Source organism: Urocampus carinirostris, chromosome 2, assembly GCF_059441175.1.
Source record: "Urocampus carinirostris isolate Australia breed hairy pipefish chromosome 2, RoL_Ucar_1.0, whole genome shotgun sequence".
NCBI classification, from domain to species: Eukaryota; Metazoa; Chordata; class Actinopteri; order Syngnathiformes; family Syngnathidae; genus Urocampus; species Urocampus carinirostris.
The window spans coordinates 2,102,408-2,124,641 of NC_142350.1; the positions used below are offsets into that span (position 1 = coordinate 2,102,408).

Sequence of the window (22,234 nt, forward strand, 5' to 3'; positions counted from 1 at the left end):
TTCCCACGGAACTGTGAGTTCCAGCATGATCAGTGTTTTGATGCCTCAGAGCTGATTATCATGTCTGGTCGGAGTGATGTTGCTAGTATGTGCTGGGGGAACCTTAGTTGCCAGTGCACAAGCCCTGGGTTTCTCTCCTGCCTTGATAAAATTGACTGCCTTGCTTGGGGCTTGATGATATTTGCCCGTGTTGATTGCAAGGGCGATGCACTCAGCAATTGCTTTCAAAACCTGGTCATGGCGCCAGCGATAGCGACCATCAGCCAGGGCCTTAGGGCAGCTGCTGAGGAGGTGTTCCAAGGAGCCTCTTCCAGAGCAAAGGGGACAGGAACGTGTCTCGCTCTTTCCCTACATATGAAGGTTCACTGGGCTTAGAAGAACATGGTAATTTGCCTGCACAAGGAGCCGGACACGGTGGAAGTCTTCTTGCATGATGCTTGACCACGCTGTAATGTGTTCTCCCACCTAGTCCATGCTCCCTGCTTCCGGAGTCCGATTGCTGTGCTCACCCGCTCTTCCTCCACACCTGCTTGCACCTCTTCTTGGAGAAGATGGGGTCTATTCCCCTTGGGCCTGACTCTCTTTGGTCTTTGGAAAGAAGCCCAGACCTGCTCTCCCCAATGCCAGGACCCCAACCAGTGTCTTCTGCCTCACCTCCACTTCCTTCTGAGCCCTCCACTTCCATCTGGTTCTCACTTTAACCCCAGCTTATGACACCCTGCTGTCCTTGGAATCCCTATACTGAAGAGCCTCTCTAGTACATGCCACCTTAAACTCCTCAGTGAGCCCGCTGAAGGGTAGCTGGACGGTATTATTTGATCCATCTAAAGCAGCGCTGGTAAGACTGCAGGGAAGCCCCAGCCACTTCCGGAGAAAGCCACTGATTTTCCTTTCAAGGATTTCCACAGTTGATAGCAGTATACTACACAGTGTTTATTTTACCTCTGAAAAGTGATGGGCATGCTCAAAAATCTATGGGTCCCAACAGAGATCTATGGGTCCCCAAAATTTTGTGTTATCGGGGTTGAAATTGTAAATCGGCGACAAATATATAAATAAATATACAAACCTATATGTTCATTCAGTTTTAATCACCACAGTTAATTGGTAATACAAAGCAGTTATCACTTCAGATTTTTTAGTTCACAATAATATTGTACATTATACAAAATAATATTGCTGAAATATTAGTGTATATATTCATGCAGTTTTAATCACTTCAAATTTTTCAATTCATTTATTCATTCATTGTTGTTTGCTGTCCCGCCACAGTTGTAATGCCTTCTCAAGGTCCAATTGCAGCAACGGAATTTCCTTAGCTAATTTGTGGTTTTCATTGTCGTTGTGCCGATCCAATGTGCTTTTCTGAAAGTTCGTATTGTAAAATGATTTATGCAATCCAGTTTTTTTGTCACGCTGGGTCCACGCATCACAGAACATGTAGCTTCCATTATCATCCTCCTCAGAGCGTAACCAGGAATATAATTGAGTCCATTTTGGCAGAAAAGTCAATTTCATGCTAGGAGTATTCTTTTGTTTATTATCTTTCGTTGAATAGTTCGCTTCAAAACACGTGTTTTCCTTGCCTTCGCAGTCTTCTGAAGAATTTCTCCGCCGCTTTTTCGTGCCAGAATTATTGCTGTTGTTACCACTTTCTGTATTATGTTTCGACTTATTACCGACACTGAAGAAAATACAAATTTTTTGTTGATTTGCACCTAAAACCAACTGTTTTTTCGGAGGGATTACTTCTCTTTCACTCGACAACCACCAAAACAATGACGTCATCTCGAATCAACGAGATCTCGTTTGCCGAGATGGGCGCGCACCAAAACAACAATGGTGGATCTGCCTGACGAAAAGTTTGGAGTGCGGTAAATCTTTGTTTTTAAAAAAAAAAGTAATCGGCTAATAATGACGATTTGGTGTCAAAAAAGTTGCGTCCCGTGGACGCACGTTGATTTGACACTATGCGTCCCCAGCAAAAATGATGAGTGTAGGACGCAGGGACGCAGGCAAACGAGAACACTGTACTGACCAAGAGAGGCCACAAGAGTCTGGAAGGAATAGAGTGCTGATAGATCCAGGCTTTAAATCTACTAGGCAGGCCCGACTTCTCCACCTTGGTGAGCCACATTCCCAGTTGATTAACAGACTCCTGGATGGCAACAGAGTCTTTAGTTGAGTCAAAGAGTTTCCCCAGGCTCTAAACTGGTTTTTGCAAAATGGTTGGGATCTCGGTTCCAGAGATTGAAAACCTGAACTTATCCACCACCTTCCACCTCTTCAGAAACAATGATTCTTGACTTTAAGGGCTTGAAGCTCATCCTCACCCATGTGATGAGTCTCTCCAAACCCTGGCAGGACCTGGTTCTAGTTTGTGCATGAAATCGACTACATGCAGGACCCATCCGAGGGACAGATGTTGTGGTGATGGCAAGGTCATCCATATGTGCTCTTATAGGAGGCTGGCGAACACCTAAACTGGATATTGGCCCTCTGCAGTCCACTTCTGCAGCTTTGACTATCATGTTCATTGCCAAAGTAAAAATAGGTAACGGAGAAGGTACAACCCGTTATTATGCCTTTGCCAAGGTGATGCCAGTCTGATGTTACCGACCCGGAAGTGAACCTAAACCTAAGCCTGAAGTTGTCATAATAATCCAGGATCAGGTGCTTGATCTTGCTAGGATGGTGGATCGTGCTGGAATTGTAGTGCAAGCTAAACTAGTTTGTGTGGAATAATGATTTCTTGAGTAAGCAGTTCAACTCCTCACTTGAGCACACTTCGCTTGTCCCCAAGCAACTGCTGATAGAGGGTGTATAGAAGTAACGCATTTTTACTTTCCATTCAAACTCCCTCCATGTCGGAATGCTGGTTATTTTGTGTCCCTCTTTCTTTTTTCTCCATTAGCTTCTTGTTCCCATTTTTCCTTAACCTCCATTTCATCATTACTGAGATCCATTTGCAGAGCTTTATACAATTATGAGATAACCCCATTAATTATCCTTTTGAGTATGATATCAATAATTCCTCAACTTTAGTTGGCTCCTTACATATTTTCCCCCATTCATCATGTTTCTGGAGGTAATGCCTTGGTTGCATATATTTATAAAAATCATTTCTAGGCAGGTGAAATTTTGGTCGAAGTCCTTCTAACACTTGGGTAATCAACATCAACCCTTTTTGTGCCCATTTGTTCAAATCCTACATCCATAACCCCAGGTTTAAAATCTGGGTTTTTCGCTATTTTTGTCTCCCTATTCACGGACCTTGATATACCGTATTTTCTGCACTATAGGACGCACCCCCAAAAAATAGTTTTTGGTCCTATATCTTCCATAGATAAGGCGCACCGGATTATAAGGCGCTACAATGGGAACGTCGACAAAACAGTCAGATGATTCAGTCCAACTGATTACCCCCTTAACATTCCCAAAGCTTGCAAAGAAGCAAATACGTGTCGTAGACACGTGCGGATGTGGTGTCCGTACCATGTCACTCAAATGCATCATTTCAAATATCATTCGGAAGGTTAAAGTCTTGGGATTCAAGAAATGCCAAACATTTCTTAGCTTCTATTTTCTTTTTCGCTCGCAACTTTACTGTGCATATGACAATAAACACTTGGAATTGAGTTTAATTCACTCAACTCATCACAGCAACATCAAGATCGTTCTAAAACAAGATACCGGGAAAATATAAAGCCGCATAGCTCACCTAAGTTCTCACGTTCAATAATGATACGCAATCATGGTCTTCTTACAACCGTGAGTGAAGTAAATCCAGGAGAGTAAATTTTTTTGAAATACAGACTAATAAAACATGTTTCTTTATGGTGTACTTTAGCAAGCTTGCTAAGCTTGCTACGCCATTGCTAAACTCGGCCAATTGCAGGGTTTGTTTTGGCCATCTAGCCAATCCGAGGCTCCGAATAACTTCAGCCAATAGCGATCGATTTAACGGATGATTGACACATCTTTTTCGGCCAATTGCAGGGTTTGTTTTGGCCCTCTAGCCAATCCGAGGCTCTGAATAACTTCAGCCAATAGCGATCGATTCAACGGATGATTGATACATCTTTTTCGGCCAATTGCAGGTTTTTTTTTGGCGCTCTAGCCCACAGGTGTCAAACAGGCGGCCCGCGGGCCAGATCAGGCCCGCTAAGGGATTGAATCCGGCCCGCGAGACAACACTCAGAGAAGCGCAAGAGAAAAACATGCTACAGGTTGAAATATTTCAACTTGATGTTGCCAAAGCCAGGTGCCTCGAACAAAGACACTGTACTTTTATTTATTTTTCTCTCTCTCTCTTTCTCTCCATCTTTCTTTTCCACCCTTTTCTCCCACTCTCTCTCTCTTTTGCTCTAATTTCCTTTTATCCTTTTCTCTCTTTTCTCTTTCTCTCTTCCTACCCTTCGCACTTTCTTTTCTCTTTTCTCTCCTTCTGTCTTTCCATTTCTCTTTGGATCTCTTTCTTCCTCTCCCTTTATTTTCCCTCTCTCTCACGACTTTTTACTCTTTTGTTTTTCACGCTCTCTCCCTTTTTTTCTTTCTTCGTCCCACCCTCTCTCCTTTTCCCTCCCTCTTTCTCTTATTTCTTTATCTCTCTTTTTCCTTCTCTTTAATCTACGAGTCCGGCCCCCGACAGAATGCTTGTTCTATCGTGTGGCCCCTGAGTTCAAATGACTTTGACACCCCTGCTCTAGCCAATCCGAGGCTCCGAATAACTTCAGCCAATAGTGATCGATTCAAATGATGATTGACACATTGGTTAGCCAATGAAACACCGGTATATAAATCCCAGCATACACCGCGGACTACTCCACGTTCGGGGGAAAATCGAGTCGGCGGCTGTTGCGTAAGTTGCGAAACCTTGTGATTTAATGTTGATCCATAAATAAGACGCACTGTATTATAAGGCGCATGGTCAGCTTTTGAAAAAAATTAAGACTTTTAGGTGCACCTTATAGTGCGGAAAATACGGTATATATTTTTTTTGTATTGTTGACCATGTTTTAATAGTTCCCTTAATCCATTCATTCTGGAATTTTAACTTGTTTCACATCGCTACTGATATGAATGGTAAGGATTCCACAGGCACATTTGAACAAGACCGCTGCTCCATCTCCACCCATATTGTATCCTTGTCTCTTGTAATCTACAGAATAAGAGCTCTAATTTGAGCTGCCCAATAATAAATTCTAACATTGGGTAGATCCAAGACCCCATTTTTCTTTGGAAGCTAAAAGGGTTTTGTATTAATTTCTAGGTTTCTTATTTTGCCAATTTATTTAACACTTTAAATGTGGATGCCAAAATCAGAATAGGATGAGACTGAAACAGAAATAATAGTCTTGGTAATATGTTCATTCTAATTGTTTCTACCTTTCCAATAAGGCTTAAGGGCAAAATCTCCAATCCTTCCAATTCCTTCTTTATTTCTTTCATCAATTTTCCATAATTTGCATCAAACAGCTCTGTGGAATGTCGTGTAATAGTCACCCCCAAATATTTAAACCTCTTATTTGTCCATTTCAAATCAAATCTTTTTATCACCTCTGGTGGACATTTTCCTGATATAGTCATTGCTACTAATTTGCTCTCGTTAGTCAAATACCCTAGTTATTTCTCTGTATATTTTAAGGTTCTCCAACTGTGATTTTATTGATAAAGAGAGCTCTTTTAGCATTACATACAAGTCATCTGCAAACAGTGATATTTTGCTCTTTCCTCCCTCATCTAATATTCCCCTTATTTCCTCATTTTGTTTTATCGATTCCCCTAGTGGTTCTACGCTTACTGCAAACGAGAGTGGACTTAAACAGTCCCCTTGCCGGGCTCCTCTTTTAAGATCACAGAAGTCCGAACAGTGACCATTGACTCTTAGCCTAGATTTTGGATTTTTATAGATTATTTTCACCCACTCTACAAATTTTTGAGGGAAGCCAAAAGCTACAAGTGTTTGATGTAAAAAGCTCCATTTCACCCTAGCAAAAGCTTTTTGGGCGTCCAGACTCCATAACATCGAGGGTTGGGCTTTATATTTTGTGCTCGAAATTATGTTTAATATCCTATTAATATTGTTTGCATCCTGTCTTCCCAGAATAAACCCTGTTTGATCTGTTTTAATTCATCCTGCTATCAATTTCTGCATTCTTTTTGCCATTATGCTTGTAAGAATTTTTAAATCGTGACACAGTAAACTAACTGGTCTATAGCTTTCACATAGCATTGAATCTTTTCCTTCTTTATGCAGGACTGTTATGATGGCTTCTGATCACGATTTGGGGGATCTCCTTTTGTTAGCGCAGTGTTAAATACTTTATTTGATATATTTTGAGTTCTGCTAAACATTGTATGGGCTTTTCTAAGGTAGAAGACTAACAACTGACTGCCTCTATTGCCCATTTCATAATATCTCTGATTCGTAAAACGCAAAGCCCCTTATGCCTTATTTGTTGAAAGTTCATCTAATTTTCTCTGGTTGTTTTTAATATCTGCAATCTGGATTCATTTGGCGTTCTTTTATGTTCTGCTTCTAGTTCCTTAATCTTATCCTCCAATTCTTTTTGATTATTTAATCAGGCTCATTTTAATCGAGAAGATGTTTCAATTACTTTCCCCCTTATTACAGCTTTCCCTCCCTCCCATAATATTGATGAAAATGAAATGAAATGATCTGCATTATATAGCGCTTTTCAAGTCAATGACTTCCCAAAGCGCTTTACAATGTGCTCCACATTTCCCAATAGCGGCCTTGTATTGCAGCCATGTAAGACGCTAACCTGCTTATTGGGGGTATTAGGGGTTCAGTGTCTTACCCAAGGACACTTCGACATGTAACACGGACGAGCCGGGATTCAAACTGGGATCCTTGATCCCAAGACGAGCGCTCTACCTCCTGAACTACTGCCGCCCCAAGTATGGAGAAACTTCCCCGTTGTCATTAATTTGAAAATATTCCTCTATACACTGCTTTATTTCCTGCTTAACATTCTTATCTGACAGGAGAGACACATTTATCCTCCAATAGCTTAAATGTGGTTCATTGTCCAAAATTAGTTTTAAAGTAATTGGAACATGGTCACTTATAGTAATATTTTCTATACCACACGCCACTACTGTGCATATTTTGTCTTAAAAATCAATCTTTGAATAGCTCCTGTGTGGGTTCGAATAGAAAGTATAGTCTTTAGGTTGGGGGTTCATATCTCTACAAGGATCTATCAGACCCAATTCGTTAGTTATGCTATTTAAAACCTTAGACCTCTTTGCACTTGGTCCATGTTCTGATAGGTACCTGTCCACTTTGCCATTTTGTACAGTATTAAAATCCCCCCTATAAGTAACATTCCCTACACACACTTGGTTATTACTTTAGCTAATAATTGAAAAAAATGTCCCATTTTCTTCAATTGGTGCATAAACATTCATTATTGATATTTCCATACCGGCCCATGGCCCTACAATCATTATATCTCGACCCAGATTGTCCTTCACTTCTTTTTTGACTTTAAATGCTACACATTTTCCAAATAAAATTGCTACTCCCCTTCTCTTACCATAAGAGGTGTAAAACACCTGGTTAACCCATTCTCTTTTTAACTTATGTTCAATCTCTGTCATATGTGTCTCTTGTAATAAAGCTACTGAGCTTTGCAATTTTTTGAGTTGATTCAATATATTTCTCTTAATGGGGTGGTTCAGCCCATGTACATTATATGAAACAAGATTTAGATTGCTCATGTTTTAAATTGAGACCCACTGATTGTCAAAGCACACAAAAAACACATTGAGAACTAAGACCTCCAATGAGAAAACAAACAAATTAACGAACAAACACACATAAAACCCCACCACAAAGAAAAAAACAAACCAAAAAGACAGAAACACATGTCTTCCTAAAGTCCCATCGGGGAGTTGTGGCTATCCTCCTGGAAATAAGCTCTCAGTGCTTGAAAAACTTTTGTACAGTTGTCCATACTTATTACTAACTAAATATTTTAGTGTAACTCTACACAAAAACATTTTTTAAAATGTAAAATAATACATTTACAGTGGGACCTCGGTTATCGCGGTTAATGGGGACCAAAACCACCCACGAAAAGGGAAAATCCGCGAAGTAGCGGCGCCCCTTATTACCGTAAATTCCGGACTATAGAGCGCACCCGATTATAAGCCGCACACACCTCATTTTAGGAGGATAACTGCTTTTGTACTTACACAAGCCGCACCTGTATATAAGCCGCATGCGCCCACATTAACACGTGTAACACAATCACGAAATTAACCCAAACCCGACTTTGAGTCCCGCAATTGTAACTGAATATGAAGTACACAGTCCAAAACAGCCGCCAAATTGATCGTAAAATGATACTGGTACTTAAGATATGACGCAGACCTGCAAAGTCCAGGTCCCGTTGAAAATAATCCAAGGGAAAAAAAAGTATTTCCAAAGGTAAGGGTGGGAAAAATATATATCCGCTATTGTCCGCTGCGTCCACAAACACGTCTCACCTTTACTCCACTTTCCATCAGTCCCCGTTGTATTCTCCCCTTCTTTTTGATTCGCCCGTGGAAAACATATCAGAATAAGTCTCTAAAACAAATACAAAAATATACAGTTGCAAATACATATTATACATGGTTACACATGTTTACAAATACAGACGGTACACCGAGAGAGTTTTCAAAGCTTTAATAATAATTTTATAACTTTCATCCCAAACCGTGTCTGTGAAGGGTAGCAAAACCCTACTAGGAACACGCTCGCAACACAAGGAAACGGGTCTGTTAAAAAAAACGGTGCTTATGAAAATCACTGTAAACCGTGATCATCTTTCTCCTTATAACTGACGTCGTTAAAGTCGCCTTCCCCAGTTTGGGAAAGGGACCACCCGCGAAGAGTGAAAATCTGCGAAGTAGCGACGCCCCTTCAAAAATGCTTTAAAGAAAAAAATATATATATTTTTTTTTTATTTTTTAAATTATTTTATTCTATTATTATTATTTTTTTAGACCTGCGAAGCTTTGAACCCGCGAACTTGGAACCACGAAGTAGCGACGGCTCTTCAAAAATGCTTAAATTTTTTTAATTTTATTTTTTTAAATTATTTTATTTTATTATTTTTTTTTAGGCCCGTGAGGTCCCACTGTACTTACTTCTATTTTATTAAATACTTATCAGAAAGGGTAGAAATTGTCATTACTCCTTCACCCCAAATCAGATCTTAGCTTTGTTTTACTTCATGAGAGCCTGCAGGTCTCTTTCTGTGATGGGGTTGTTCCCTCGCCTTTCTCTCATTCCAGTCACTGTGGTCCAATTGTTCTTTGCCATCATCCTCTGTAGTGTCTCCGTATTGTCTTCTTCCACGTCGATCCCCATTTCTTTTAACAACGGTGCTGCATCCATCAGTGAGAAATATGTCCTTATTCCTGAGTCCAAAAACATCTTCAGCTGGGCGGAGTAAGGGGACTGTGCCTTCACGTTTTTTCTCATTTAACTTTTTGATGAGGTCCCTCACTTGTTTCCTACTCTTTTGAATTTCCGTGGTGTAGTCTTGATAAGTAAACTGCCTTGCCTTCCTAAGTTATCCATGCTTTCTTCATCACAAATTGTTTTACTCTGTAGTCAACGAAGCACACGATAATTGCTCGCGGCGGTGCTGCTTTAATTTGAGGCTTGGCCACCAGTGTGCCCTTTCAATACGAAGGTCCATGTGTCTCGTTGTTGGAATGTTCGACTTTATAAAGCCTGTTATGAAGCCGACTATCGTTCCTTTCTACACCCTCCATGTCATATATTCTAATGTGGTTGTGTCTTGATCTTGACTCCAAATCCTCACACTTTGTGGCTAATTTGGAGGTTTGCGTCCCCTCTACTACCTTGTCTGTATTCAGCTCCTATCTACTCACAGCAAGACAAAGTAAAGTGGGGCAAATACGTATTTAGTCAACCACTAATTTTGCACCTTTTCCTACTTAAAAAGACTAGAGAGGCCTGTAATCATCAAAATGGGTAAACCTCAACCATAAGAGACCAAACGTGTAAAAAAGTGAAACAAACACAAACTCACATTGTTTGCTTTTTTTAAAAACAATATTTCCAAATTTGAGTGGAAAAGAAGTACCGTAAATTCCGGACTATAAGCCGCACCTGATTATAAGCCGCACCCACCGCATTTCGGGAGGAAATCGACTTAGTACATACACAAGCCGCACCGGTATATTAGCCGCATGCGCCCACATTATTTATTGGATGTTTTTTGAATGAACTATTCTGTCGACGGGGGGGATTTTGTAAAAGTTTTTTGATGTATATTCTTTATCTATAGTCCATTATTTATTATTAGTCCATTATCTATTATTAGTCAATTCATGATACATTTCAAAGCCAATAGGCCGAGACACTTGCTCCCAGTCAAGGAACTGAGTCAAGGTCCTAGCCAAAGGGCCAAGAAACTATCCGTGCTATTGCATCGTTTCCGGTGATACTGCAATACCGGGCCGACACGTGGAGCGAACAGAGCAAGCTACTTAAAGTAATCCAAGGAAAAAAAGTGTGTATTTCCAAAGGTAAGGGTGGGAAAAATATATATCCACTATTGTCTCCTGCGTTCACAAACACTCACCTTTACCCGTCCCCAGTTCCCATCAGCCCGCGTTTGCTCCGCCTCTTCTTTCTTATTCGCTCGTGAAAATCAGCATAAGTGTCTCAAATAAATACATTACAAAAATATACAGTTGCAAATACATATTATACATGGTTACACATATTAACAAAGAAAGACGGTACACCAAGAGAGTTTTCAAAGCTTTGATAATAATAATAATACTTTCAGCCCAAACCGTGCCTTTGAAAGGTACCAACACGCACGCAACGTATCAAACGTATCTGTTAAAGAAGCATACCGTAATTGTTAAATTCACGGTATACCTTCCTCATCTTCCTCTCTATAGCTGTCGCTATAAAGGGCGTCTCCTCGCCGTCTGGAAGAACCTTTGTCATATAGACAGTTATTGGATAATCTAAGGAGTTTAAGTCCTCCTCGTCATGAGCGGCTGTTAGAAAAATTACATAAATTGGCCGCTTCACCTGATAAGCCGCAGGGCTGAACATTTGGGAAAAAAGTAGCGGCTTATAGTCCAGAATTTACGGTATTTGTTACCTACAAACAAGCAAGACTTCTGCCTGTCAAAGAGGTCTAGTTTCTAACAAGGCTCCACTCTTTTCCTGTATTAATGGCACCTGTCTGTCCAAAGCCTCAATCAGCCACACTCCAAACTCCACTATGGCCAAGGCCAAAGTACTGTCGAAGTATGCCAGAGTAAACATTGTAGACCTGCACCTGGCTGGGAAGACAGAAAATGCAATAGGTATCACGTTGGTGTAAAGCAGAAGTGTCAAACTCATTTTAGCTTGGGACCACAGGCTAGAAATAAAATTTAGTAGATGAAAGAAAAGGGGGGAAAGAAAGAGAGGGAAAAAAAGAGATAAAAAGAGAGAACAAGGGAGAAAGAGTACAATAGAGAGCATCTTTGAGAGAGAAAGGGAGAAAGAAAGAAAGAAAAGACGTAAAAAGAGAAAGGGAGAAGGAGAGAGACAAAGGGAGAGAAAACAGAACGACAGAAAAAGAATGAGCGTGAAAGAGATAGAAAAAGATAGAGTTATAAGGAAGCGCAAAAGGGAGACAATGAGAAGGAGAGACAAAAAAGAAAAGCGAGTTAGAAAGGGAGCGAGAAAGGAAGAAAAAAAAAGAAAAGCGTGAGAGTGGGAAACTGGGAGAAAAAATATTGAAAGGCAATAATTAAAGGGGAGAGGACAAAAGAGAGAGATAGAGAAAAGTTGCAGGGAAAAGGGGGAGAGAGGGAGATGGGCGGAGAGAAAAATGAATTTCCGGTCGCTCGAGTGGCACCTGGACTTGGCGACATCAAGTGGACATATTAACAACTGCAGCTCAATTTTCACTCGTGCTTTCTTTCAATGTCTTTTGGGCTGGAGTAAAGCTCTTGGCGGCCTGATCAGGCTCGCACCCCGCATGTGAGACTCCTCTGGTGTAAAGAAATAAATTCTGGGATCAATTACCAGAAAATGGAAGACATACAAGAATCTGGGGCTCCATGCAAGATCTCATCCTGTGGCGTCAAAATTATAACAAGAACGGTTTTGGAGAAGGTTATCTGAAAAAGATGCTCGGGTCATATAAAAATATTTACGTTCTGGGCCACCTAATATAAAAAAAACTTATTGAAATGGCTGGCTTCCTTCTTCCCTCCTTAGAAACTTTGTGCTCAAGCATCGAGTGTTCCTCCTGAGGAATTGGGAAAAAATGAGAGAGAAACAAGAGGTGCTGAAACGAGAAGGTGAACGAGACCCCGGCAACCTGTCTCTCTACACCCGCTGGGGGGGCGTCATCCGGGATGACGGCAACATCAAGTCGGGTGAGCGGGGCTCTTCTCACACACTTTTCATAGCTGTTTGTCCTTGTTTGTTTGGGGCTTTTTATTTAGGCTGGAGGTAAGACTTGGCCTCAAAAATCTTAACCGATCAATTAACTTGAATTGCAGGATCCTGCCCCAAGCAATAAAATCTTAAGTTAAACAAGACAGTATATCAGGGTTCCCCCAAGGTCTTAAAAACTTTAAAAAGTCTTAAATATAATAACCTAAAAATCAGGCATTAAAAAGGTCTCACCTTTTGTCTACAAGTCTTACATTTAACTCTTAAATTGTCCTTGTCTTAACTGCGGGATGAAGCTAATAACTGTATATAAAATAAGTAAACTGACAACAGTATGGATGATGTGTCATAAAATAATTCTTTCATGTTCTCCAACTTTATCAATCTCTGACCAATAATTGCAATGTGTCGAAGGGAAAATACAAAATTCCGCGTTTTCAAACTGCAGCATTACGTTGGAGCTTTACGTACAGTCTGTTATCGTCGGAGTAAGTTTGGGATGGGAAAGTGTAGCTTTCACCCGTTGTGGTTGAGTATACCTGGGTTCAGGCTGTAACATGGAATAAGTGGGAGTGTATGTATCTGTCCCCGACGTCCTGATGCGGCCGCGTCCTTGCCGGCGGGGTCAGGTCACTGCGTCCCTCCCTTTTCAGTCGGTGGCGCTCCCCAGGGGGGCTCTGTTCTCCCGACGGCGCTACTCGTGAGTCACCTCAGCTCCTTTGTTGGTTCGTAACCGTCCCCGACACACCGGTGCGGGCGGGTCTTGGTCGGCGGGGTTTGGTTCCACAGCTTGGTCACTGTGTTTCTTCCCCCTTTTTTTTCATTCTGCAGCATCCCCGCGGGGTCCTGTACTCACAAGTCGCTTTTCAGGGCCTGGCTCGGTCCGTACCTGTCCTGTACCATCCCTGACGCACCACTGGGTTCATGATTCAATTGTTTGTTTGTTTGTACATGATTCAAATTGAATCGTTTCTCCGGCGCCGTCACGAATGGCAGCCACTCCAGCAGCTCCCGTGTTATTTTCGATTGTTCTCAGTTATTTTCGATTGTTCTCAGCTTAGGGATGCTGCTGGAAAAGTGAATTTCCCTTCGGGGATGAATAAAGTATCTATCTATCTATCTATCTATCTATCTATCATCTAAATCGGGGTCATGCGGCTCTTGGCCAATAAGAATGCGGCTCTTTGCCTCATCATATTTTCTATATACTGTGGCTCTTTGCCTTGTTTCATGTTTAGGTTTTTTTGTGTATTGAGGATGGACACTTTCCTTGAAATCAACACAAGAACTATGCTTGTCATATTAAAAGGAGAGGAGTGTGTTATGGGAAATAATACGTTTTTAATTGTGTGTGTTTGTGTGTGTCTGTCTGTCATGGCAGGTCAATAAGTGGTGTGGCTCTTTGACTCTCACAGTTAAAAATTTCGGCTCTTAGTGTCAAACTGCTTCAGAACCCCTGATCTAAATCATTCCATAAATTAATTCCTTTTTGGTTAGCACAATGGCTTTTGAACATGGTATGAGAATATTGGAGCCTTGAAGTTATGGATTCTACTCCGATGATGAGTGTCCACTCTGTAGAAAAAAAACTGCTGAATCTTTGTTGTAGGTATATGTTTACTTGCTTAATATACTTATAATAGAAATTTAAGTTGAACAAATTGTTTCTAAAATTAAACATGTTAAAACGAATATTTAGTTGGTCTGTTCTTTGTACCCAGTGTTATGCACAAGCCTATTATCTTTCTTCTGTAGTCAAATATGTGGTTCTATATTGCCCTTTAATGTATTTCCACAAATCTTCAAAAATTAACTCAAATAAGGGAAAATCAATGAACTGTCATATATTAAATATCTTTTTGTCAAATAGATGTAAAATGGTCGTGTCCTCTGACCCCATTCCTCCGCCCCCAGACGTTTTCCTCACACAGTTCTCAGCCCTGCAGACTTCTCGTTCCGTGAGGACACGAAGGCTTGCCGCCGCCGAAGAAAACACAGAAGTAACACGAACTGCTCGTCTGGCGCACATTTTCAAGGAGATTTGTGACATGATCAGTAGCTACAAGGGTCAGTTGCTCATCTGTCTTAATTTGCTGTTTTCATTTCAACCCCATTCCATCAATTCCCATCCTTTGTTTTGGATTCAATGAAGACTTGTTGTCTTGTGCCACAGATTCGTCCAGTCAGACGCTCGCCGCTCCCCTTTTGAACCTCCCGTCACGGAAAAGGTAAGCACATGAGATATTATCTAAGCAAATCAGAAAAAGCCATTTAACTCCTATGTGTTTTTAGGAACAGCCATTACTACGAGAAGGTGTCGGACCCTTTGGATCTCAGCACCATCGAGAAGCAAATCCTGACGGGCCATTACAAGACAGCCGAGGCCTTTGACACCGACATGCTCAAAGTCTTCCGCAATGCTGAGGTAGGCGGCTCCAATCATTTTGGATTGTGCTAAAAAAGTAAAAAAGTTGTTTACATGGTGATATCCTTGCCCTTCGGACACGCCCTCATCACTTTATTCAAACGGGATAAAATTCCCAAGACAATTAAATTGTCTTCTCAACGTGGGAAACACATAAAAAGCATTTTGAAAACTTTGTTTTACAAAGGCCTTTTGAATACCTCATTTATCTTCTCAAGTCAAGTCACATTTATTTGTATAGCCTTCAGTCACAAAAAGACTCAACGGACACCATTACAACATTCCCTAATGTTAAACCTACATGAGAGCAAGGAAAAACTCCAAAAACCTCAGCAACCAAACTGAAAACCTCCAGGAAACCAAACTGCAATGGAGGTTGAAAGGGCACCAACAGACAATGCACAGACATCAACATTAAATATAGATAACAGAAGGTTCAAGGTCCGGTTGATTGTTTGTCACAAAATCTTAACCGATGTAGCAGGTTCTAGAGCAGGGGTCGGCAACCTTTGACGCGCGTGCCAGCAGTGGCACGCAAGGGGTTAACCAGTGGCACTCGAGCGGCAAAATAATACAAATAATAATGTTTTTTGTTTAAAGCGCATTTTTACCTTAAATTTAGACATTTTCAGTTGCGCGCCCCTCCTTTTCTTTTTCGTGTTTGAGTGCGTGTCTGCGCTGCGCCTCGCAGAGGAGAGCTCCGTGTTTTAACGCAGCCAACGAAACACGTGCGCAATAAATGAACGAATCATGATGGCTCCTCGAGCAAAAACATCTCGTTCTTTCCAGCCAGCGTGGACAGACGAATGAGGCCTTGTGCAAAAAATGACCGTGCTGTTTTGTGCATTATGCCTCAAGAGCGTTATAGCAAGTGTTAAACGTCATTACTAGACGAAACATGAACGCGCTGTGTCCAGGTACGGCAAACAAACACAGACCCTGAAAACATTTGTTACTGCTAAAATCACAAGTTATCACAGTTCTAACTGCATAGCAAAGCACAGAAAACCATTTACTGATGGCCAATATTTTTAAGAAGCGTGCGTGTATGCGTGTACGCATGTGTGCGCGTGCGCGTGCCCTCTGCTTTGCTGCTGTTATTTCAAGTTTTGATATTTTCTGCAACAAGATATCATTGATGAATGGTGTGGTAGTTGTCCAATGCACTTGTTTTTTGATTGTAGTTCATTGTTAATAAAGAATGGTTGATTCTGGTTAATTCTTGTGGCAAAAGGTTGAAGTCGTGGATGGCTACAGGCCTTTCCACTTGTTATTCATTCATTTTTTAGTTGATAGATGAACAGGAATAGTGGAAGATGAATTGGTCAGTTATACAAGTGTTTTTCAACCAGTGTGCCGGGGCACACTAGTGTGCCGTGAGACCTTGTCTGGTGTGCCGCTGGAATTAGCCCAATTTTATCTTTCCAAAAAATCAGGTAGGTGGTAGTAAATTTTTATATGCTCTTGCGGTAGCACAGTACATTTGATAACCTAATTTGTTTAACAAAGTGGTTTAAGATTGCTCTGTAAAAAATAAAAACATAAAGCACCTCATGCTTTTTTATTTTAAGTATTATTTTCTTCCTTTCATAAACTAATTATCTGCTTATGAGGTAGTAGAGTGAAATATTTGAAATACCTTCATTTTCAAACCTTTTTGACGGACGGTGTGTCTCAAAACGTTTTTAAAAATTAAAGTGTACCTTGGTTCAAAAACATTGAGTTATACAATAAAAAAGTATATCCATGTTGTACATTTGGACTGGTGTAAAATGATAGCTCTGTTGGATATTAAAAAATGTTGTGCGAGTGATTGATCTTGGTGTGGCACACTGATTTACAAGGACATTTGAAAGTGGCACTCCACACCAAAAAGGTTGCTGATTCCTGTTCTAGAGCATGGGTGGGCAACTATTTGGAGTCGGGGGCGCATTGGGTTCAAGAATTGGTCCGAAGGGCCGATCCTAAAGACTTATCCAATTTTTTCATTTATGAATTAATATACATGCTGACATCTACATGTTCGATTGTTTTATATTTGTTTTAGATAGTTTGTATCTACCATTTTGACGTAAGTAGTTGTATTTTTGTAGTATTTCCATTGTAATATTTCTGTCTTGGTATTTTTTTGCATGTCTATAGTAGTAATTGTGCATTAGACTATTACAATACCGGTATTTTTTTCAAGTATTTCCATAGTAGTATTTCTGTAGCATTTTTGTACTATTTCCATAGTAGTATTTCTGTAGTATTTATTATTTTTGTAATAAAACGGTAGTTGTTTTACTGTATTAGTACTTCTGTAGTTGGATTTCATTGTTGTATTACTGTTGTAGTTTTGTAGAATTTTTTTTTATATTCAGAATGAAAACAAAATAATAATTTAGGTCCCTGTTTTTAAGCAGTACTGCTGTATTTCTGTAGCAGTAGTATTTTCATCTTCAGAACATTATAATTTCTCTGTTTGATGTTTGACTATTTTATCAAATCAATTAAAGAAATGATAATGCCAGAGCCCGTGTCCCATATTAATATAGATACACCACTTAAAATTCCTCTCCCTCCTGCAGTTACTTAAGAGTGTTGAGGCTCATTTTGACATTTTGGTCCTAAATAATAGTGTCAAAAGTTTTTTTTTGAATAAATGACACAAAATATTGGAAAGGAAGATACCAAGGTTTTTACCTTCAGTGCAGACAGCGCTCGGTGAGAAACAGTGCCCGCGTCCTGTACTGTGTATATTTTCCCCCATTTCAACAAATTACCCAATCATATTGCTCTGGGTGCTTTGCTAGAGCTTACGTTTGTTTTGGGTTTAAGTTTGTTTTGTGGCTTTTCATCATAAAGAGTCTCAACAATGAACATAAATTGTTTCATGAGCTGCGATGTACAGCCACAACAGGGTCTGTTGGTGTGACACCATGACTGTATACTCTAGTTGAAATTATGTCATATACATACTTTAATAAACCCCCATAAAAATCGGTATAGTCTGGTCTTTGCGTGTGTGCAAATCGGCGTTGCCGTTATCAATATGTCAAATAATTACCCATGTTCTATTTTATCTCCAAGCCATACGTACTCGTGAAAATAGCCATACATGGCTCGCGATCCATGGGTTCTTGACCCATGCTATAGATAAGTGTGCTGAAATCCTAGATTTAAACACTTCCATTCAGAGAGCAGAGCATTTCACAGGTGGAAACTCAATAGAGAACAATCTCAAACCTGCAAATTTATTCTTGGCTCTTGGAAACATTGGTAAACCGGGCTTCTTCTCCTTTCTCTTCTCAGAAATATTACGGCCGGAAGTCGTCAATCGGCCGGGACGTGTGCCGCCTACGTAGAGCTTACTACAGCGCCCGCAACGAGGCGGCCGTGCAGATCGACGAGATCATGGGTGAGACGGCCAGTGAAGCAGACAGCTCTGATTCGCTAGAACGAGAGCGAGGACACCTACACGGCGAATTGGGATCTCGTGACAAGGATGACGATGTTATCCGATGTGTCTGTGGACTCTACAAGGATGAGGGCTTGATGATCCAGTGCGAGAAGTGCATGGTGAGGAACCGCTGGCACCAGAAAATGAATTTGCAAACTTAGAATTAAAATTTGAACTAGAATTGGTTTTATTGTCATTGATAAAACGGGTTATTGAACATTGTTTAGAACGGGATTAGATATGGTGCTCCAGGATAAACACATAATAAAGGCTTAAACATGGAGTACGTTGTATGATAAACAGTAAGTTTCACGGATCTCTTAACAACCTGGGTCGTTGGGGCACGTTAGGGCAAGTACAGTCTCGCGGCACTCATACGTTTCCAGGCCATTTTTTGCTCCCCCGCGTGACACAGATACTACTGGTTTCCATCGTTACCAATAGCAAGAAAAGCCTCCTGATCTGACTCCGATACAGCACATGTATCATCTTGTCTCAGTTGTTTTTTGTGTAAAGCGTCATTCCACCCTCAGAGATGAGCTGGACCTTTGCATTGACAAGCAGCAGCCCCTTGGCAGCGCCTTTTGCCCCCAAATATTTCTAGTACACTTGACACAATACCGGTACCAGATCCAAAACTATATGTCTTATCCGGAGGGGAAAGATTTGCGACCACATTCCATCTTTCAATCTTGTGATTTGTTTAAATCCTGTCTTGTGTGTTATGAGGTGTCTTTCAATAAGTTGAAAGTTAAATATTTTCTCGATTGAGTTGTGTTAACATTGCCCAACTGAGTTCAAAGAGCCTTTATGCTTTATATTCCACTGCACCAATCTGCTTTTATCTTACTTTTAGCAAAGCTGTTTGGTGCGGAACACTGGAAGAAGGAATTAGGGGACAGTAAGTTCTGTAGAGTGACATCATGCTCGGCCCCGCTTTTTTGGTTTGTTTCCATTTGTTAGGGTAGCATGAAAATGGTAAAATAAGAAGCCTGCTTCTAGTACACTCCAAACGCCAACTCAACCCCCAAGAAAGCTAAAAAAGAAGGTTATTTGAGTTCGTCTAAGGAATTCACATACTTGTACAAGCATGTCATAAAGGAGCTTGAAAAAGACTGCAATGATTAAACTAGCCAGATCAGGTGAGAGAATGTCAGGATAAATAGTGCTTGGAAACTGGCCCAAGTGCAAAATAAGTTGATAAATAAATAATGACCATATTTTCTATTCATATGCAAGATGCATTGTCCTTGTTATAGGGAAACTGCACCGCCTCCTAGAGGCTGGCAGTTTAAAGGGGTGGTGGTCCGGTGAGAGAAGTCATTTATAATGTTTGTTCTGCGTTGCTAATGATTTTTTAGGGCTTTTTGACTTTTTGGTGGTTTTGGGGGCGGCAGTGGCTCAGGAGGTAGAGCACTCTTCTTGGGATCAAGAGATTGCAGTTTGAATCCCGGCTCCTCCGTGTTGCATGTCGAAGTGTCCTTGGGTAAGACACTGAACCCCTAATGCCCCCAATAAGCAGGTTAGCGCCTTACATGGCTTCACGGCCGCTATTGGGAAATGTGTAGCACACTAAAGCGCTTTGGGAAGTCTTGACTTGAAAAGCGCTATATAAATGTAGATCATTTCATTTCATTTTTTTCAAAGGTGTGGCAACACTTTGACTGCATGCGCTTGGAGACTGAGGTGGAGCACTACCTGTGCGAACAGTGCGATCCCAGACCGGTTGACACTGTGAGAGCTTATTCTTTTTTTGTAACTTAATTTTTATTGTGTTTTCCTTGTGTATCTGCTGACTGATATATTTTCTGTATTTGTGTACCTTGATTTGCTAAAGGAAGTTCCCATGCTCCCTCAACCGAGCTACGCCCAGACCGGCTCTGTCTACTACATCTGCCTCCTCAGAGACCAGTTGCTTCTCCACCAAGGTAAGGACATAATTTGCTGCTGGTCATGCACAACCGAATATGTGTATCTAAGCTGATTCCAAAAGTTTAGTATTTAATTTTATTGTTCTAAATTTGCTTTCCATGCAAGTAAATTCGGTATAGAGAATATCTGCACGAGGAGAAATTCTGCAACCTCATACTCCATGCTTGAGACTGTGTAGGCATCACTATAGTTAGTTAACCCTTGTTGTTAGACATAAACACACCCACCCCAAAGGGTGCCAAGTAGGGGCTGGTGATACTGGGAATTTCGGTACCAAGGGTACAGAGACTAGGATTGGATAATATTTGTACGATAATGATACTTTCTCTATGGAAATGTCTTAGTTATTAGATAACACACACACACATATTTTTGTACCTTTTTGGGTCCTTTTTTGTGGACATTTTGACCTTTTCTTCTTTGTTTATCAGGATGTATTTTTTAGACGTGTAGTTTGCTCATTTTTTTTCAGTTTTTTCTTGTCATGATAAAAAGGCACAGTTCCGTAAATTCCGGACTATAGAGCGCACCTGATTATAAGCCGCACCCACCACATTTTAAGAGGAAAACTGATTTTGTACTTACACAAGCCGCACCTGTATATAAGCCGCATGCGCCCACATTAAAAAATGTAACACAAGCACAAAATCAACCCAAACCCGACTTTAAGTCCCCCGATTAAAACTAAATGTCCTTCATTAAAGTACACAGTCCAAAAATCACAGCCGGCAAAATGAACGGAAAATTATACCGGTACTTAAGGTTTGATGCAGACCTGCAGAGTCCGGGTCCCGTTGAAAGTAATCCAAGGAAAAAATTGGATATTTCCAAAAGTAAGGGTGGGACTATTGTCTTCCGCGTCCACAAACAGGTCTTTTCTTTACCCCACTTCCCGTCACCCCGCGTTTGTTCTGCCCCTTCTTTTTAATTCGACCATGCAAAACATATCAGAATAAGTGTCTCAAATTAATAATTAAAAAAATATACAGTTGCAAATACATATTATACATGGTTACACATATTTACAAAGAAAGACGGTACACCGAGATCGTTTTCAAAGCTTTAATAATAATATAACTTTCATCCCAAACGGTGCCTGTGACAGGGCAGTTAATGGTAGCAACACGCTCGCAACACAGTAAACGGGTCTGTTAAAAAAAACATACCGTGCTTGTAAAAATCACGGTAACCCTCCTCATCTTCCTCCTTAGAACTGAAGCCATCAAAGTCGTCTTACTCTGTGTCGGAAAGAAACTTTGTCATATAGACGTCGTCCCACTCTCCCTTATTCCAAAACACACGAGCAACACGCTCGCAACTCAGTAAACGGGTCTGGTAAAGTTTACATGCAGTAGCTCTGTTTCCTTCTTTATCGAGTGCTCTATTGCTTTTAGCTTGAAAGCTGCGTCATGTGCCTTTCTTTTTGCATTTTGCATGATGAGGGTATGTTTACGGTAATTTAATTTATGCACAAGCCAAGAAGTTGCAGTCTTCCTCAGCGCATATATTCCACCGGTCTAAATCTTACCTTTTGTACTCGAGCGCCGCTGGCAGCCGTTAAAAAAATTACATAAATTGGCCGCATCACTGAATAAGCCGCAGGGTTGAAAGTTTGGGGAAAAAAGTAGCGGCTTATAGTCCGGAATTTACGGTATTTAAAGCCAGTGTTTATAATGTAGCAAAAAGTACGGTAATTGCATTCCAGGAAGGCCTTTCTTTGTAATGTTTGTCCCAACGCTGCTACTAAAAGTGTCGGGAGACGATGCTTGCCATCGAGGGTATAGGAATGTGATAAGTGTTAACTCAAGTAGACACTCAAAACAAAGAGAGAAGACATCAGTAGATTTTAAACTTGCAAGGAGAGTGGCAAGAGAATGCTTCAGAAAAGAGAATTCCATTGCCTGTTCTGACGCCTTCCCCTGAGCCCCCTGTTTTAGTTAAATCTTTAAGGTTACAACATCAGATCACCCCT

General features: G+C 40.7%; 1 protein-coding gene across 2 annotated transcripts in view; it reads left to right on the plus strand.

The window, feature by feature from the left end:
- Window positions 1-22,234, plus strand: part of ash1l (ASH1 like histone lysine methyltransferase) — a 63,752-nt gene that overhangs the window by 34,016 nt on the left and 7,502 nt on the right. For both annotated transcript variants that reach the window (XM_088328295.1, XM_088328296.1), the window contains exons 16-22: window positions 12,284-12,444; window positions 14,378-14,530; window positions 14,637-14,691; window positions 14,756-14,888; window positions 18,183-18,449; window positions 19,978-20,064; window positions 20,168-20,258. In XM_088328295.1, coding sequence (XP_088184421.1) covers window positions 12,284-12,444; window positions 14,378-14,530; window positions 14,637-14,691; window positions 14,756-14,888; window positions 18,183-18,449; window positions 19,978-20,064; window positions 20,168-20,258 — 947 coding nt within the window. The remainder of the gene's footprint in view (window positions 1-12,283; window positions 12,445-14,377; window positions 14,531-14,636; window positions 14,692-14,755; window positions 14,889-18,182; window positions 18,450-19,977; window positions 20,065-20,167; window positions 20,259-22,234) is intronic.